The sequence below is a fragment of the Lepidothrix coronata genome, unplaced genomic scaffold (genome assembly GCF_001604755.1).
Source record: "Lepidothrix coronata isolate B3197 unplaced genomic scaffold, Lepidothrix_coronata-1.0 Scaffold271, whole genome shotgun sequence".
Classification (NCBI taxonomy): Eukaryota; Metazoa; Chordata; class Aves; order Passeriformes; family Pipridae; genus Lepidothrix; species Lepidothrix coronata.
The window spans coordinates 529,749-549,696 of record NW_016690451.1 but is presented as its reverse complement, the minus strand read 5'-3'; the positions used below and the strand labels follow the sequence as shown (position 1 = coordinate 549,696).

Below are 19,948 nucleotides of genomic sequence, written 5' to 3'. Positions count from 1 at the left end.
TATTTACAGAGTAATTCCACTTGCTACTGAGATTTAATAGGCTTCCAAATAAGATTTAGCAAATACATGCAAGAACATAAACTAGATACAGATGTGCCATAATGCCGTTTTTCACTTGTCAGCCTTGGCACAGGACATGGATGAATATTTATAGCATGGCTGGTTACTACATAGTTGAGTAATTTATCACATTATAGTTTTTATAGAAAACATTGTCAATTTATTTTAAAAGCCCTTTCATTCTATGACTTTATTTTCCATGTTTTAGGGGCCTACATTTTTAAAGAAGTGGGCAAAAGAGTTAATCAGGGGATGAAATGGAGTATGTACTTAAAGGAAGGAGGAAAGATAATGGGGCTGGTATAGGTCGAGAGGTGGAGGAAGGTTTCAGTACGGATGTGGGAGCCTGGGCAGCTCCTGCAGGACCTGGCCAGACTGTCATCTGTCCCACTGGGGAACCCACAGGGGCAGTGCCTACATTCTGAAGCTTAATGGGGTGGACAGGAGACAGCAGAGGCAATTTCTGCCCTCCATGGGGTTTGCGTTAGCGTACTTCATAGCGGCTTATGCCTGCCAGCATCTTTACTGGGCGCTGTGTCTGCACTCAGCTGCTGTGCCTTCTGCCTCCTGCTTCTTCTTGCTGCTCATCCATAGTCAGTGTCACCCGGCTGCTTTGTGGAAAAGAGGAAATAGGAGCACACTGGTGAATTTTTCTGGAGCAGCCACTCATTGGCACGGAGAAGGGGAAAACGCAGCACTTGCAGTGCAATAACTACATTGGCTCTGTGGAAAGCTTGGTGGGTGTCGTGGAAAATTGGCAGGTTTTCTGGTCTCAAAACTTTCTGCTCAGCATTGCTGTAGTCAAGAGGGAATTTTGAGTTCTTAGCTTTTGTGTCAGATCATTGCACAAAAACTCAGGCTGCTGCTGAATGTGTGCATTCCTGGGAGAGCACATCCATTTGAAAAGGCAAATTTTCTTATCTTTGCCTTGACTTTTTTTTTTAATCTTTCTTTAATGCCTGCATGATTTATCTTTTGCTTTCTTAAAATGTTTCTTTCAATAAATGAGATAAACCTGCTCAGTTCAAAAAGAATTAGCGAGTTTTGCTCACTTGGTGCCAGTCTGTGTACTGGGGTGGGCCTGCAGCCAAGCTAGTGTTTCAGTTAGGGTTGGATTTGGACAAAACAAAGTAACTAATTATTCTCTGCAGTCTTCTGTCCAGGTTTGTGTCAGTTTGGACTCTGGCTCTGAGTGCAGTGGGGCTTGGCGCAGCACTAGGACAGCTTTCAGCATGCTTGTTAAATGCACACAGGCAGCTGCAGCACAGAGAGCCAGGTCTGCTCAGGAAAAATCTGGGAAAATCAAGTACCTGCTTTTCAGCAGCCATGTGTATGCTGCTGCAAAAGACTCCTGAGTGTTTTTATCCCTGGAGTGTGAAAACTGATGACCGCGGCTATCGGATGCAGGAAGAGATTTACTCACCCTGGGAGTGCCAGCGTGGTGCTGCCAGAGTTGGGAGTTACTTTTCAGCACTGTCGTAAGCATGTTGGGTTTCTTCCTAACTTTCTCCAGACCTTTCCAATTAATCTGGAGCTTGTGGTGCCCCAAAAGAAGCCACATTTTATTAACCACAGCATAACTAAGGATCTTCAGCAGGATGATGTTGTCCCTCCTCTTGGACCAGTAGGAGCAAGATGTGACCAACAGTTCCTTGCTCCAGGGAATTTTAAGAGTCAGGGTGAATGAGACTGAGCAGCAGTGGAAAGAGAGACCTGGAGGTGAAGTCACATCAGAGTCATTGTGGACCAGAGACAGAAACACATCACCTATTTTTCCTTCACACTGCCCCTTTTGGGTAGATTTGTGTTTATTTGCTTGAACACAAATTAAAGTTTCTAATTTAGATGTAGTTAAAGAGTGATGCTACTCTAAAAATGATCTATCGCAATCACAGGGTGATGCTGAAGTGAGTAAGCTGGCTTGATGTGTCATTTTCCTCCATAATCAACTTTGTCTCTCTGGCCTCCATTAGTGGTTTTGGGTGGACTTGCTGCATTTCTCCTTGCAGGGTGGAGGGAGCAGATCCTTCTAGCATAGGGGGCATGAAACTCCGTTGTCACTTCTTCATCAAAATAGTTTTACATGGAAATGTGGTGAGATTTGAGAAGTCCTAGGTGAACACATAACCTTTGCGAATCTGCAGTGCTAAAGTCTTCTCCCTGCAATCCCTCTCCACCCCCACTGTGCATCTGCCCCATTTGTGCTATTTCCAGCCCCTTTGGGTAGGCCTGGAGGGTCCCAGAGGCTTCCTCATGAGGTGGAAATCCTCATCCTGTGCTCTCTGCCCAGCTTGGGTTTGGGGTTGGAGCCCCACACCCAGGATGGGTGCTAGTGGAAAGGTGCTTGGCTGTGCCAGCAAGAAACTGAGCTGAGTGTGGTCATCTCCCCCCTCTGGAGCTCTAGAGCTGACCCTGTCTTTAGGTAACAGTGGTGGCAGGGAAGCCTGAGTATGAGGAACAGCTTGAGCTTGCACTTGGGACAGTTTATAGCCAGAAGTTGATTTTATGTGCTTTCCTTGGCTCTCCCTCACCCCATTGGCCACCTGAGAGTCAGCCCTGCTCGGCTGCTCAGTATCCTCTCCTTAAAACTCACATTTTTCTTGCCTTGTCCTGCAAGAGGTGAGAGGAATGTCTGCAGACAGGTGGTTTGTAGATAGCACCTGTGTGACTGATAGAGGGAAGAGAGGTAGGTGTCTTGTAGTCCAGCTCTGTTTCAGTGGGAAATCTTTAGGGCCTTCAGCAGACACTACGGGGGGGGGCTAAGTGAAGAGGTCTGTTTTCCTCACATCAGTTGCAACCATCAAGCTTATCTTATACAATAAGTAGCAGAAACTATTGGTCTGTGAACAGCTCTGAGCACCACTTACTAATACCCAGGCTTTTCTGAGGGTCCTTGAACGGGGTTAGATGTATATAAAGGTTGTAGGGAGAAGGAAGGAGATTCCCCTGTAGCCAGACAGGGCTGTTCTTGCGCAGTGTATTTTTTTGCAAGAGCCTTACACGGTGGAGGTTTGATGACCGTCGTGACCACTGTTAACAGCGTCTCTCAGGGCAGGTGCTGCTGGTGTCACCTGCGCCTTGTGGCTTCAATGAACCGCATGGTCCTAAGCTGTCAAGCCACCATGATGAACTACATGTGTTGTCACCCAAGCAGTGATCCCAGACACCCCCTTGGGTCCCACTTCTGACCTCTGTCTCCCTGTTCTCTCTTCCAGGCACCTGTGTGAAGTGCAGCAAGGGAGTGTATGGAGCAAACCAGGCTTGCCAGGCCATGGGCAACCTCTACCATGACAGCTGCTTCACCTGCGGAGCCTGCAGTGAGTACCCCTGCTTGGCCTGCCACAGAGCCAGGCCCTGGAGCTAAGTCTTTGGGCTTAACGTTTTTCTGATGTAAAAAGGGGGTGAAAAAGAAGGTGGTTATTGAATTATCTGCCACATGGAGTCTGCCACAGCTGTATGTTTTGGTGGTGGTGGTGGTTGCTGTTTGTTTTTGAGTGGTTTGTTGCGAGGCATGTAGAAAAGATATTTTGGATTGTGCCAGGCTTCTGCCTTCTGGTATGGGGGATGGTTGTTTTCATTCCTCTGCCTCTCAGTTATAGCCACATTTTTTTTTTACTTATGTGAGTATTTTTTCAAAGTGGCAGTGAATATGCCTTAGCTGGCACGTGGAGGGTTTTGTCTCATCAGACTTTACAGCCATTCTGGCCTTTCAGTCTGAGGACCCCAGGGAAGGCCAGTGGAACTGGTTATTGTGCAGAGGTATCAGGCTTGGAGCAGTGATGGTGGGCCCTGTGAAATCTACCAAGAAACAGAGTAAATAGTTCAGGTGGCCCTGCTGACCTCCCTGCTGCTTGTCAGACCCCCACCTGAAGCTTGCTGGAGCGTACAGCATGCTGCAATGTGTGGATCCTCCTAAGCAGCTTTTCAATGAGGTCTGTAATGGAACTGGGGTGAGGAGCAGGCCACCTGCTTTTAAATTGTGGCTGTGTTTGTAGGACAGTGTTTTTTCCATTTTATTATGTTTAACTCCAGCGCTAGTAGCGTATTTTTAGAAATGTAGCTGTGTATGTGGTGGCAGAAAAAAAAATAATCTTCTGCTGCTTTTGTATATATGAGTTTGGTTTTCCCAGATGAGGCTTAGGGTTTTTCTTCTGGGTTGTATTTAGAGTTGTAAACTCATCAGGACTGCATGTGTTTTATTTGGAGCTGTAAAGTGGGAATAAATATAGAAAGATGTGTATGCTTTTTAATAATAGCTGAACCTTGAACTGTGCTCATTTCCCAGCTGTCCAACACCAGCTGCCCTGGCTCACCTATGTTTTCGGTATAGCACTTCACCATCATCTAACCGAAAATTGAAAAGAAAAAGTGGTCTTTGCATGTAATGGCAGTTTCCTAAAGGCTCAGAAGTCAGCATCTCACTCTTCTGTCTTCTCTTATAAATTAATTCAAAATTAATTCATTAATCTCCTCTCCTGGAGAGGATTCCTGGCTGCAGCCAGGACTTTGCTTCAGGGACCTCTCGCCCTCTATGGCCGGGCGAGGCTTCTGAACGCTTCTGAACTGCCCTTGTGCCCAAAGCTCTTGTTAAAAATAATCCAGCAGCAGGTTCGAGCTGTAAATTTCTAACATTACTACTGTGCAACTGGTGCTTTAGAAAGAAACCCTTTCGATCCTCTTTTTAGAATGAATTTTACAACCTTTATTTGGAGACCAGTGTTACAAAGGTACTTGTGATCTCAGAGGTATCCATGGTTACTTCTGTTTATGTTTGTCTGTATTTGGTTAAAAATTAGCTTAGTCCCATTTCTAATGAGGTAGGTTGAAAGAACAACTACTTGCTGCTTATTCTAAAAGTCAACCCTTTCCAAAAGGTTTCCAGTGCAAGACAAAAAGGTGTAGATGTCAGGTGAGATTTAGAAAGGTGGAAAGAAGCTAAGGTAAGGTTAGCAAAGTGAAGCCCATTTTCTCTCTTACCCGGGCTGTAACTGAGAAATGTGCTGAGTAGATGTGTTGGGGCAAAGGGTTTCAAATGAAAAGTAAAATTAAAAAATAAAGCTAGGGAAGATGGTAGGGAGGGGAAAAAAAGATCAGGGAACCTGGAGCTGAGTAGAAAATACTGTATTCCAATACAAAAGAAAAAAGGGAGTCATGGGAGGATAAACGAGAACCTAATTTAGCTTGTTATGTGCAGGAGAGTAACCAGTCATGAAAGCTCAAGTCTATCCCATTGTGGCAGTGTCTGTACCAAGATGGAAACTGGAAGCAGCGGCAGCCAGCCAGGGTGACATGGATGGATGGAAGGGAGGGTGTGTGGTGGTGTGGGATTCCCAGCACTCTCAAGAAGACTGTCACTGGAGGGAGGCCCCCACAGTAGTGGTGTTTCCCTCACGTGCACACACCTCGATGGGCGGCAAGGCTTGCAAGAAACCATCCAGAGCAGGGGGGAGTTTCCTGCACTGCCCCCATGCTCTGCATGGCCTTCATGCACCGGTCGCTTGCTCTGGGGCTTTGCTGCCTGGCTTGTTCTGATTCATCAAGCCTCTTTGAGTTGTGGCTGCTGGGCTCACAATGCCTGGGCTGGTACATGCCGTCCTGCCCTGCGCTCAGGGAGGAAATGTACCCGAGGGGAATCCCCCCTTTTGCAGACTGAAGTAATTTCCCAGTCCCACAGACCATCAGCTGCTATGGGGACAAAGGGTATGCAGCTCTGTCGTTCACCCAGGGAGAACACATGCCTCTCTGCAGGTTTTCTGTCATCTGTGTCACTGCAGTAAATGTGGTAAGACCATTTTATCTGCCAGAAAAATAAATATTTGTTTGGACAGTGTTGCCTGTCTAGCGGAAACTCTGGTTTCTAGCTAAAAAGTAAGTAGTGCTTTTAAGGTCAAGTGGAGTTCATCTTGGACACCATCCAGGACAAACTTGACTTTGAGAAGTCAAGGTTGCTCATGATTTCAGTCCTAAAATTTCTGCTCCGATGGAACACTGACTATCCTCTACTCCAATAAATATACAAAATTACCTATTAAGGTAAAGCGTATTGTCCTCCAGATATTTATAACCACTGTCCTGCTGTTTTCATTCTAGGGAGGATTTCTAATTTTGCTTGTAGTTGGATTTGTGTCCAAATGTGTATTTGTTTCCCTGACAGAGAAAACCAAGAGGGTCTAAGAAGCAAGGGGTTGGGGGGGAGTGATACCTCATAGTGCCAAATTTCCTCCGCCTTCTGCTTCCCAATACACGTATGTTCAGAGATAAATGATAGAGCAGTTTGTTGAACAGAGCTGTGCACACACTGCAGGGTTCAGTTGGCAGGAAAAAAATGTACTGTTTTATCTGAGCCAATGGCATGTAATGCAGAAAATTTGGCTTAGAGGTCAAAACAACAGATTTAGAATTATTACTTTGGCATAAATGTCTCATTTATCTTCTTGTTTGTTACAGGGCAGAGGCACAAACAAGGCAGCCTTTTGCAGAGAGGGAGAGAAACTTCAGGCTCTTTCTGCAGGATTAGTAATAAATGATATTTGCTTTACAGAAGGGCCACAAAAGTAGGTTAAAAAAAAAAAGGCCCCAAAATACATACAACTATTTCCTGCAAGCTCAAGGTGTCTGTTTCCGTCTTGGGTTTTGGTTGTTTTTTTTTTCAGCTTGTTGGACAAACACTTGTAGCTGTCAAATGCTTTGTAAGATATTAACTCTTTAAGTTAAATCACTACTTTATACCTCGTCAGAACATGAAATATACAAGTGTTTCCAGATGTTATTTACTATTTAGGAGTAAGGAGACCTTATAAATTATATACATTTAACTAGACAGTATCACTCTAACCTACTGGAGAGTTTTAGTGTTTTCTTTAGGATTCAACCAGGCTTATATCTGACAGAACTTTTTAGCTCTCCTAGCAGCGTAATTTAGAGCATAAGGGACTTGTACTTGAACAACTTAGTCCTCAGAGGAAATCGGAAAGCTAAAAAAGTGCAAGGGAAGTGTCAGAGATGGCTGTGAAGGAAATCAGAAGGTGAGGAAGGAAATCAGAAAGAAAGAACTGATTGCATGGTGGTTTGAAGAAAGGTTTGATGTTGAGCTACAACACAAGGGCCAAAGTGAGGACCAGATTTTGGACCCTTTCTGCGGAGAGTTAGAAACCTTGCACGTTTGCCACATTATAGAATTCAACCTTTGACGTCAACATCACTGCATTACTGTCTTTTCTTTTTAATTTTTGTAAGCTGAGATTAGTGTTCATGTCTGTGTGGGGGTAACAGGCTGCTGTTCCAGTGACAGAGCTTGAAATAACTGTCTGCCTTTTATCACCCTCTGGGTATATATATTTTTTATTTAGTATTTCACAACATAGTTGTGTTTAGAAGTATCAAGGGTCATTTACTAAACTAGGTAGCTAAGCTATTGAAGCAGTGTTCTCTGGACTAATAGTCTTACTGCAGTGATTATAAAGCATGGCTACTTAGAGCAGTGCAGCTCTTGGTGCCTTTGGGCTAATTATTTTGAATAAGCATGTCCTGAATTGGTATGTAACTCCGGGAACAACAAGGCCCTGGTTTTTATTGGCACTTCCAAGTAACTCTACAAGTAGAAAGTCACCTTTTTCTGCATGTGTGATTTAATCCCAGACAGCAGGATAGCCAGCCTTGCCAAGTGAATTTCCCTGTGGCACATGTATGTGCATGGTTATCTTCAGATGCAAAAACTGCCATCTCGTCTAGTGGAGGCAGATTTTACTGCCTTTAATTGGATATAAACCCACTACGCCAATTGACATGCTTGAGAAACGTGCAGATCTTCAAAGTGGAGAGTGCAAGGATTGACAATAATTCATCCTCAACATCCCTTCAATAAAATTATCATGCCAGAGTCTGCATAGTAAACGCTTTTTTCTTTCTTTTTTTTTTTTTTTTTTAGCAAAACTACTGTCTACTGTCAGGAAGGATTAAGATGTGCCTGGATGTACAGTTCGGAAGACAGAGAATTCATCAGTGCATGTTTCTGCTCTGGCCTAAATTGCTGCCATGCTCTTGCTGACTTTTTATCTTCAGTCTCTCAGCTGGCCAGTGAAAAATTCTGTTGTTCATAAGAAGTGCTTGCTGTAGATAAGAAAAGCAGGGCAAGTTTTATAGAAAGGTGACAGTACTTGTTCCTTTTCTGGCCAGATTTCAGGGCAGCAGTGATTTGGGATCTGAGCTGAAGGGACTTTGCCATCGTTCAGGTATCCTCAGTAGATATCCCTGATGGAAAGGTGCAAGTGTTCAGCTCGCACAGGGGGATGCAGTCAGGAACTTAAAAATATGCTGGTTTCAGTCAATTGCATGTGTTTTAGTGCTGGCTAAAAGTCTGAAATTATTAGGACAATGTGAGAAAAAAGGTTGAAAACTTCAGTGGAATAAGTTTCCAGTCTTTCCAGCCTTTTTATTTTATAATGTCATCTTCAAAGTACCTGTTTTCTGTTAAGAATAGGCTTTGGATTAGTCATGCTGTAAAGTTTTTATGAGGGTTCTTACAATGTTTTAGTAGTACCTGGGAGTAATTTTCTGAGTAGCATCTCAGCAAACACTGAGGCGCCTTCCATACCTAGAGAAATTTAAAAATGCTCTCTCATGTAGTTTAGATGCAGAGTTACATTCACCAAGATCACAGAGACACCCTCTTTCCTCCTTTGAGGCTCTGTGCATTTCAATGGCAGTCACTGGGTGACAGGGTGAGAGGCCAGCTCTGATGGCCACCTAGTTTTGGTGTGTTTTGGGGAATGGGGCAGCAGTCCCCAGTGTGATGCACAGTGACTGAGCACTGGAGTGAAAAGCAGTCACTCATTCAGGGACATCCTGGATCGTAGCACTGCTTTGTCCGAGGGTGACTGTATCTTACCTCTGAATTTTGAAGCTTCTAAGGGTTTTCTCTAAAAAGAACTCTTGAATATCTTCTTGCAACAGTTTGCCATCAGCAAAGCAGAGCTGTTGCTCAGTTGTGTGGTGTGCTGTGGTTTCTCAGTGTTTCCCTCTGGGGATCCGTTTTTGCTCATGAGGGATTGTATTGCTGTTAGCAGCAGCTGACCTTTCTTATGTGTGCCAGAGCATGTTTTTGGCTTTCAGGCATCGGATCTTTTTCTCTGAGTTTTGTTTTTTTGATTGGGTTGTTTGGGTTTTTTTACTGCCTCAGATGTATGGTGAGAGCACAGAGGGTACTTTTTGCAATCTTACCGTACAGCTGGTGTAGTTGAGAGACAGACGAAATATCTTACATGGTAATGGAGCTGTGTCTTAGCACAGTTTCTTCTCAGAGATATCCTATCCTCCTGCCTGTGTTTTCACCAAGACTGCAGTCTGTCCTGAAATGTCTGCTGGTTGATCACAGTCTGAGTTTACCTGATTTGGAGGATGTGCAGGCATTTAAGGGACCCTTTTGTGCAGGCCCAGTTCAAGACCAGGTTGAAAGTATTGACACTTCTGTGTCAGCCTCAGTGCTGCCTCCAGCTTTAATGGTGGCCAACAGAAATGGGACAGATGGCAGAAATTAAGTAGAGCTCTCTGATACTTGACCTGGTCTGCAGTGCATGGTAGGACACCATACTGCCCTGCCTGTCAGCAGAGTATCCATGGAAGGCTCCAAAAACACACGTCCTGGCCAGGAACTGTGGTGGGTCTCATGTACTGTGGGCATCAGGGACTTTTGAATGGTAGGGAGGAGCCAAGGTCTCTGGGCTCTGGCTGCACCCATTTTACTGCCTGTGGAGTGTGCGTGGACCAGAGCAGGTTCTTCAATCCAAATGTTGTCACAGATTTACATGGGAAGACTGAAAACTGGGGGAAGGGCTGTAGCTTGAGCCTGAGCCACCCAGGACTGAGGAGGAGCTTCTTTCAATCAGTAATCACATGTCCAAATTTACCTGAAATTTCTGTGGTTCTCTGAAAAGGACTGATTTTTGTAACAACAGAGGCCCAGGGCTGTCAGCCTGAAAGGGACTCAGGAGCAGCTGCCGGTCAGCAGTGATTTTTGCCCATCTGCTGTATAGATACCACAGGGTGTTCCATGGCGCTTAGATAAGGGATAAGTGAGGTCCACACACTGCCTCCCCAGCAATGCAGGCCCCTGGTCTTGCATCCTCATAGAACCCTGGGATCTGGATGTGGCCCTGTACCATTGTAGGCATTTAGAGCTCTCTCTTGACTTTGAACATGGGTTTGTGAACCCATTGTCCTTTAAATAAATAAACAGAAAAGCAACTTAGAAAGTTGAGTCCAACTCCCCAGCAAGCAAATGATGCATTTCCCAAGACCTTCCTTGGGCCAATGCAAGTCCCTGGGAAACCTTTCCTCTGTATGAACTTAAAAAAGAGAGAGGCATCAGCATCCTGGGAGTGCTGCCTGATGGTATGCCTATTATCAGCTGCTAAGCAAAGTGTGTTTATTTTAGCACAAAGGCACTAGTGACTAAGCTTGAAATATTTTGAAATTGGTGCTGAAATGACCTTGAGGTCATCCTGAAGGTTCCACAGCTAAACAGATTAGACAGACGTGTAAGGGATGAGCAGTACATAAAAACTCAGGGCTCAAACACCCTGTTAGAGAGACGAACAAGATATCCTGTAACAACAAGTGAAGACATTAAGGTTGAAATGCCAAAGAATTTTAATTGTCTGAATTTTACCAGGTGCGAGATTAGCTAAATTCAGGGTGAAGTGAAAGTGAAATATGGTCAGGAACCAGCAGTTTAAGACATGTCGTAGAGCAACTGATCCTCAAAGCAGCAAGCCACACATTAATATTCCTGTGTTTTTCAAAGATATCCTCTCTATAGTCTTCATGATGCATATATAAAGTAGGCAGTGATCAGTACGTGATTCCTCATATGCCATTTAAGTTCTTAATCCTTCCTTTTGGTGAAAATACAACAGAATCTCTGTGCTCAAGTGAAACCTGTGCCAGCCTCTGCAGGCACAGTCAGAAGTATTGCTTTTGAGATGGTCTTGTTTAGTTTAAGGTACTGTCCCGTGGCAGGGAGCTCAGCACAGGGACAGAATCCACTGCCACCCTGCTCTGTGCTGGGGAACAGTCCCAGTGCTGTTTCTTTCACGAGTGTGGCTGCAGCCAGAACATGCATTTCCCAGCTTGACCGGGACAGTCCCCAGCGCAGCCTGGGGAAGTGAGCTTTTCCTGCATTTTGCTTTCCCAACTGTATGATGAGAGGGTACTTCCTCACCTCAAAGACACACTGGGAGAAGTTCTTTTCGAAGTGGGTGGGGAGAGGCTGAGAGCAGCAGAGGAAGACATTAGCTCTGTTTGCATGCACTACTCCCAGGGTGGCTGCAGGAGCACACGATCACTTGTGGTTTTTGCAAATTTCCTTTTACATTTCTGCCAACGGCTTAAAGAGAGTCATGTACAGGAGATAAAAATAGTTAAAATGCCCACCTCTTCCGTAAAAAAAGTAATTAAATCATCCTTGCCCTCCCTCAAAGTGCTCTTGGTGTCAGTTGTTCTGCACAGATTCATGTAATGCCAACTTACAAATTCTTTATAAAGAGGTTTATCCCTTTGCTGAATGAGCTTGCAGCAGGAGCCCAGACACAGCACACTGGCAATGGCACCTACTCTGCAGGTCTGTTGCCATCAATCTTAACCTGCTAATGTCACGGGGTTAAAAATACACTGGGTGCAGAATGGCTGGTAAATGCTTTTTTTGTCACCGTGGAAGAATGATGTCGTGGCAGTGATCCAAACCTCATCCCTTCTGCTGGAATGGCTGCTGCTCATGCACCAGCCAGGGCCTTTTTCCAAAGAAGCCTCTCCTCATTCCATGGCCCCATGTGTATGTTTTTCCTCACCACTGTCAGCTTGTCTTTAAGGAGAGACATTGCATGTAGGTGGAAAGTCACTTGAGCACCTCCTGTTGCACTAAACAGAGAATCCAGAGCCCACACTACAGCATAATTTAAAATCAAAGTTAAATGTTTTTGTTTGTTTTTTCATTTTTAGGAGAGCCAAATACCAATGTTGTATTTAAATCAGCAGGAGATTTTCAGATCTTCTTGCTGCATTAGGCTTGTTGATAAATTGCTTAGGACTGTTCTTGACAAGGCTACTGCAAATCTCAGGTATCCCCATGCCTTTCTCCTCAGAAACTGGGACTCTGCAACTGCCGGTGAATGTACCAGACTTACTGTGGACAGGCAGGCACACAGGAGGGGTTATCATACAAATGCACACCCTGGGTTATGAGCCACAAAGATGACGTGTCCAAGATTAGATACTTTCAGTTTTGGGCTGTGGGTTCTGTTTTGGTGTCAGCAACCTTGGCAACATTAGAGTGGATAAGAGAAATGAGAGTGGGATGCTTTCAGGTTTGTCGGGTTTTCTTGCACGTACTATCCAGTGTTTGCATTGGTGCAAGGATGGGCTGGTGCCCTGGGTCATATCTGACCTCCAGGTTATGTGGTTATCCCCAGCAAGGATTAGAAGAGAATGGGGAACAATGACTGTGTTGGAGCCGTGTGCTTTTGGCTCCTACACTGCCCAGTAAACACGGGGCTGAGCAGTGCCTGCAGTTTAACAATGAAGCTCCTGCACATGCAAGCCAGGGCTTGTTCCTCAAGAAGCATGCTGCCCTGTCCTCCATCTGGCTTGCTGGCTGAAACCTGGGCAGGGCACTAGGGGCTGCTGGTGAAATGTTGGTCTTAATTCAGTGGCAAAACTTTAGAGCTTCATCGGAGCATCTCCATTTCCCAAGTCATTTCCCAGCCTGAGAGTGCCCTCTGGCGTATGCAGGGGACGATAAAGATTGTAGTTTATTGAAGTGGTTTTACTTGGCTTCCTCCTTTTCTTAACGCTTTGCAGCCAGTGTGGTTATTTGCCAAAGGCTGCCGGGTAGGTGCCTGCCATAAAGCACCAAGATGTGACCCCCAGACCAGGCCCATATGTTGTCCACATTTATACACCCAGCAGCCGATGGTCGCTTTTTTATTGATACTGGCCATGGGCAGCATATAAAGTAGGAGACATCTGGGCCACAGTGTCTCAGATCCAGTTTCCTTCCAGCAATGCCTGGTAGGTGTCCAAAACCAGCCTGCAGCAGGTCCTGCTCAGGCTGTGCCCAGGCAGTGCTGCTCCCCCAGCCCTGGGTGCTGTCTCCTGGCACAAGCCTGTGGCTCCAGCACAGAACTGTTCCAGTGATAGGCTGAATCTCAAACCCCGGGCTGAGTTGGTAAACTGGGCTTCAGTGAGGTAGGAACCACTTTTTATAAACAAACAAAACCTAGCCCTTTTCTCTTGGAGGAAGGCAGGGCATTTAGAAGCAGTGGTGGCGTGAGCATACATTGCCATAGTTACATGGAACTGAAAACAGACGGTGAATGTGAGGCATAAACACAAAAGCTTCAGTAAATACAAATCTTCTCCATATGTAGAGTCCTTTCTTGGAAAAACTTTGTCATCTTGTCTATGTTACAACATTCTGATTTAAAAAAAAAAAATAATGGTTTCAAAACTTTCTGTTGGCAGCTGCAGAAACAAATGTGCTGGTACAGAGCAGAGAAGCCTTTTAAGTGCTGTGGTATTGCACTCTGCTGGGGACAGAGTGGGTGGTCAGGGATTGCAGTGCCTTTTCTGGTGGCTGCTGATTGAAGGCACCTCATAGTGAAACAGCAAGGTTGTGACATTTTGAGGAATTAAGTCAAGTATGGGCCACTTTTTGCATGCCCTTTCTTCTTTCCTCCTTGCTTATCTCCTGGGGTGTTCTCCAGCGTGAGTCAGAGTATCCTCATTCTTCCCAGAATTAAAATGCATGTAGTAGTCTACCAGGAGGTGGTCCAGGCTTGCAAAGCTACCACTTCCTACCCAGAGGTGGGACTGTTGTCTGCATCACCTGACTGGCATTCATCAGCCACCGCCAGTGGAAGAGGAGATGGGGGCTGGAGTCTGGGAAGACCCATGCTGGGGTTAGGTGCTCTTCTCCACCTGTATGGGGGCTGTCCTTGGATGTCTTTATTGTTGTTTGCTTCTCAGCAGCCAGGTTTTGCTCACGTTGTCTCCCTGCTCTCTGCTAACCTTCCTTTTATCTCTGTGGTTTTTCTCCCTTAGGTCGAAAGCTGAGAGGAAAAGCCTTTTATTTTGTCAATGGCAAGGTGTTCTGTGAGGAAGATTTCCTGGTAAGCATCCAGTTGGCCCTTGTAATGACACATTTCAGTGTCCCCAGCAGACACGCAGCCATTCTGCCTGTCAGTTTTGCCTGTGTTTCACATAGTTCTAACCTGGCATCCTGCCTGGCCCTTCTGCTCCAGCATTTACCCAGAGCCGGCGCCAGCCATGGTGGCTGCCCACATGTGGTGCTGGAAGTATCCAAGTGAGAGGCCATGGTTTTGTGGCGCAGAGCCCCTGGTTGAAGCCATAATCTGTTGTGATGGCTCCTTCAGAGCACGTCCCTGTGGCCATATTGTGGAGGCAGGAGTGAGATAAATGGCTACAGAACAATGAATGAGTGAATTTCCCTTTTCAATGGACTGGGTTTGCTTGGGCAGCTTAATGGACATCTTTCTGTTGCCCTCAATGGATTTTGTGTGATGTAAGTGAGCATCCTTGGCTGGTGGAGATAAAAAGCCATATACCCTTCTGCCTCTGGGTCCTGATAGATTAATGTTTCACTGAGATTTGAAAAAGTTGTATTTGTCTACTTATTGGTGTAGTCTAGTGATTTCTGTCAGAGACAGGTGAGTTAACCTTTGCTCTAATCAGTATATCTACATAGGCTGAAAATCAAAAAATTGATTAAATGCATCTAAAATATTTCATTTTTCAAGTTTGCACTTCTGCCATTCAGACAGATGATATACTGTGCCTGAGGTGCATGTCATGGACAAGACAGACAGTTCCTTAATGACAGATCTCACCAACGGCAGCAAAAAAGTTGCCCAACTTGATTGTTATCCTATCAGGGAGCTGGGACAATACCACTGACCTCAGAGAAGCTCAATAGCACTATAATGGTGCAATCAAAGAAAGAATTTGGCTTTTCAAGCCTATATATACAGATATTGTGATACGAATATGGGATAAACGCAAGTAAGTTCCTGCCTTGTAGATTCATGTGGTGAAATAAGCACGTAATAACTCTTATTAGTAAATGCCTTATTTGCATGTGCATTTATGGTATTTAGTTTTCTACTTAATAAACTTGAATTTCAGACTTGGAAGTTACAGGAACTCATAGTCCTTCTGAACACGGGCAGTCTGGTGTGTTTACAGAATGTCCTCTGGGGACCCATACACACCTCCATATAATGAAAAAAGCATTGGGAAGTTTAGCTTGTGTAAGGAGCACAGAAAAAGGATCAATAACACATATGCAAATAACACCCCACAATACACTGTTGTTTATGCTTGACTGGCCTTGCAAAATTTTGAGAGAATTCTTTTTTGTCCTTGCAGTATTCTGGTTTCCAGCAGTCAGCTGACAGGTGTTTCATTTGTGGTCATTTGATAATGGACATGGTAAGTGATAATTGCTTTATGAGAAAAAACTCCCACAGCTTTTTAGAAGAATGCATCAAAAGCAAAATATATTCATATCCAGTACTGTCTGTTATCATCTGGTGGTCTGCCTAGTGTGAGATTGGTAGCAGAAAGAAAATCCACTAAGCCTTTTGTTGATTTTTTCAAGGAAGTGAAGCTGGCACCCTGCTGTGCACGGTGCAGAGACTTTGCTCTGCCTGTTTTCCCTGCGTGTTGAAAAGCAGAGCCTTGAGCTCTTTCATCCCCTTTCAGGCTTCCCTGGACAGTGTATTTGAAATCCCGTTGATGCTTCCTGCTCAGCAGTGCCATGGCTCTGCAGTGCTCTCTTGCTGTGAGGCATCAGTGCAGCTCTCTCAGCCTGTCTTTCCCATGTACCTTCAGGATTAAGCCACTTCCTTGTCATTTTTGGTGGATGCTGATAGTCTGGGGTACAGGTTTGGCCCAGAGTATGTGCTCCAGAGCTCAGTTCAGATCTGCCCAAGTCCTTGCAAACTCTTCCGTAGATATGTCGACATCCTGCTGAAGCAGGATTAGGCAGGTACCATCCATTCCAGATGAGCATGTCGTGGGTAACAGCTCAGGGGGTCAGCTGGCCTTTAGCCAGCACTGGGTAGCATTTAGTTAGATGTTGTTCAGAGGGAGACTGGTGTAGCTGGTGGTGTAACACTACAGCTGAGGAAAAGAAATTAGGAATTTCTGATTCATAGCACACCTCCCAAGATTTTCTAATGCTTATCATTAATTATCTTTTTTTGCCTGCTTACACTGGAAAGCATTTAAATTGGAAAAGGTATGTTTTACTCAGAAGTCTGATGCCTCTGCTGATGGACCATGGTATTCCAGGTCCCCCCAAGGGTGAATTGCAGCTGTTGAGTTGAACACAGTTTCCACAGTCTGTGCTTATTAGAAAGCCAGGCTAGTAAGTACAAAGCTCTGCAATATCTAAGGAGTTATGAAAACCTAGCAATAATATTTGTTTCAGCCTCTCATGGAGAATATGAAGATACATTTCCTTTGTCAGGCTGGTAAATCTTTCCTTGTGATCCTGCTAAGTGTTCTCTATCTGTTGGCTTCAGAAATTATTTTGTTTCCTTTAAATTCTGTCGCTTCTATCCTTTGTCATGCTAAATACCTTGACTGAGTCTCTAGATTGTTTTCTTACCCATGGTAATAATTAATTTCTCTGGAACCAGGTGGTGGTTCCAGAGAAAATATACATTGATATATATTTCCAGAGAAAAATATATTGATTCCAGCTGCTCTTTCCATTCTTTTTAACTGGTTTTTCAGAAGTGGTGGTGAAAAAAGACACAGCCCTGCTGATGAATATGTAGTATTGTCTGGTGTAAAGCTGTGTGTTTGTAATTTTCACCTTTATTGGCTATTCACATGCATTTTTCCTCTCTCTTGGTTTGTTGCAGATCCTGCAAGCTCTAGGGAAATCATATCATCCAGGCTGCTTCCGATGCGTGGTCTGCAATGAGTGTCTGGATGGTGTACCATTCACTGTAGACTCTGAAAACAAAATCTACTGTGTCAGAGATTACCACAAGTAAGGATGAAAAAAACAGCAGAGATGTTCCAATCAATAAGCCTCTAATTTAGCTTTTCAGCTAGTTAGGAAGTGTAGATTAGTAAAATAGGTACAGGGTTAGAAGTTTGAGGATGGACCTAGACCCTAGAAATTCCCCATTTCTCCTCTTGTCCTGTCATTGACTCCTGTGTAACTCTGAGGAAGTCACATAACCCCTGGGCTTCAGTTGCCCCTTCTGTAAAGCAGAGGGAGTGCTCATGAAGTGTTCAGTGATGTACAAAATCAGTCCACTTTAAAGTAAGCCCGTGAATGCCTGTGGAAATTAATGTGAGTTACTTTTTGAGTAGCTCAGGAGCTGAGTTTGACTTTTAAAGAATCACCACTGAACCTGCAAAGCAAAGCAAACTAAATTAAACAACTGATAAATCCACTTTAAAAATCACTTGTTATTTAGACAGTAAGATAAAATGACTGTGCTCTTAGCTGGTAGTTTTGATATTAGAGCTGCATATATTTGAGTCCTTCTGGCTGGCTTTGCTCCTTGCTCCGTTTTCTGGACAGGGAGAGTATTAAGTGTTGCTCAGGCAGCCCTTGGAACTCTTCTGTGTAGTGCCAAGATTAGAGTTGTTATAATCTTGTTGCCAAGATTAGTGCCTCTGTGTGCCATTGTTGTTCTGAAATGATGCATATTTCCTTGAGATTTAATTTAATTAATTATTGTGTTATAAGGCCTTAAGAAACTGTACAGTCACACGGTACTGTCTCTGAGGTTTCCTGCCCCAAGGTTGCCACTTCTTTTGATGTGTTTTTCTGGGGATGGCCCTGCTCAGTTTCTCCTCATTCTCAATAGCAGCCAAGAATTTTACAGGGGATTTTGTAGTTTTTCTGGTACTAGGGGTAAAATATAAAGTCTGTTTTTGCCTGATTGAGCAACATGTGCCAAGCATTACTTAAAATCAGTGCTAAAGGGAATTTATGATCTCAGGATGCAAAGCTTTCCTGTGGATAAGTTATTTACAGCTGCAGCTTTTCGTCTTATATTGAGAACATACAGGCCTCTCTTTTTGTGTTGATCTATAACTTGCCTTCAATTTCTCATTGCTCTTTCAGAGTTTTAGCTCCAAAGTGTGCAGCGTGTGGACTTCCCATTCTGCCCTCTGAGGTGAGAGCCTTTTATTCCATATCCCCTTGGGGAGGGAGCATCATGTCTCAGGTCTTGCTCTCTTTGACACTTGACCCTATATCAAGATGAATGTGTTTATGGATGGGGAGAGATGGTTGCTTCCTCTGGAGTGCAGCCTTTTGACCTAAGCTCATACGCTGTTCTGGAGATGTGACACTTCTGCTCGATAGCGAAGTGGACGGGCTGCTTTTTTCATCTCCTGCAGGATTATGCTGCTGCTAGTTTCATGTTCAGGATAATTTTCCTTTGTGTCCATAAATGTTGGTGGCACACATGAATGACTTCCGTGTGACCCCTCTGGGACTAACTCATTTTAATACTTGGAGGAGATGAGTCTTAGCCAAAAACTAATTTAAAATGCTGAGAAATGTGATCTAGTGAAATTACCAAATCATTAATGCATAATTTGAGGTAGATGTTACTGTTAAACAGAAAGAATTTTACCTTTCTGGTGTTACATTTTAGAGGATAACTGTAGTCAGTCAATGATGAAGCTTTACTGTAAAAACAACTGCAAGTGGCAGGATTTATTTGCGGTCCCCAGCCAGCCACCCAGCTGCGTTTCCCCAACATTCATTTTGTTGCAGGAAGCAATCTACAGAGTGCATGTGTCTGATCCCGCTGTAATCCTTTGTAATTTCTGCTTTGCTTAAATGCTTACAGGGGTCTGATGAAACCATTCGAGTTGTGTCCATGGAGAAGGATTACCATGTGGAATGTTATCACTGCGAGGTAGGTCAGAAGCTTTCCTGGGGAGTAGGCGCTTAATAGTGATAACTACTATTATTTTTAAGATGGAAATAAATGTCCTGCCTTCCAGTGGCAGTAGATGAGCAATTCAAACTTTGCATCGTGCGACTCTCCATCGGTGGCTGAAAAATTTCCAGTTTGAGGACAAAAGTTTTTGCAGCAATGTGTTTCAGCTGCAATTTCATTTGCTATCCATAAAGTTATGGGCAAAGAGTTAGTTATTGCTTTTTAAACTTGGCAGTTTATTTGTTAATGAAGGAAGCGTGGTGACTTAGTTAGGTTTATTGCTGCCTTTCAGAAACCTTGAGCTCCAGATCACATTTAGTGTATCTGATTTCCAAGTCAGATTGTTCAAAAATGCTAAGGTGATGACTGATCCTGTGGGGTGTAAGTTACCTTCACTCTCATAGGAAATGAACATGTCATTGGGAATGGACAAAGGATATGGCTGCACAAAAAAAAAAAAAATTCCAGGAGATGCCAGCCCTAAAACACCATTTGGTCTCCGTGCAGGTCTTCCAAGAAAGCCTTCGTGCTTCTGTGCTATAAATTAAAACAAATAGTTGTCTTCTCTCACTGTGCTCATAATGGAGTGACAAGAGGCCCTGACTCCACAGTCTGGTTTCACATCAGTACAACTGTAATGGGAAGAGGTGAATCTTACCTGAGAGTATAAGGAGATATGAGCACATTTCAAATGTGGTCGCACCTTGCCACAAGATAAAGGTTATTTAATAAAACTGCTTAAGACAAATCTGTACAAGGCTTCCCATCACAATGCCTATGCCAGATGTTTTCCTTCTCGTGACACATGTTGGAATTATTAGGAAGGAGCTGTTGGCTGGGTGTCTCCTGTCCTTGTCACAAAATCACCTTCCTGGAAGCTAGACCCAGCTCAC

General features: G+C 44.2%; 1 protein-coding gene across 1 annotated transcript in view; it reads left to right on the top strand.

The window, feature by feature from the left end:
* LIMD1 (LIM domains containing 1) overlaps window positions 1-19,948 on the top strand; it is a 33,462-nt gene that overhangs the window by 8,285 nt on the left and 5,229 nt on the right. The window contains exons 2-7 of the mRNA XM_017836139.1: window positions 3,276-3,377; window positions 14,155-14,222; window positions 15,499-15,561; window positions 17,004-17,134; window positions 18,227-18,278; window positions 18,963-19,031. Coding sequence (XP_017691628.1) covers window positions 3,276-3,377; window positions 14,155-14,222; window positions 15,499-15,561; window positions 17,004-17,134; window positions 18,227-18,278; window positions 18,963-19,031 — 485 coding nt within the window. The remainder of the gene's footprint in view (window positions 1-3,275; window positions 3,378-14,154; window positions 14,223-15,498; window positions 15,562-17,003; window positions 17,135-18,226; window positions 18,279-18,962; window positions 19,032-19,948) is intronic.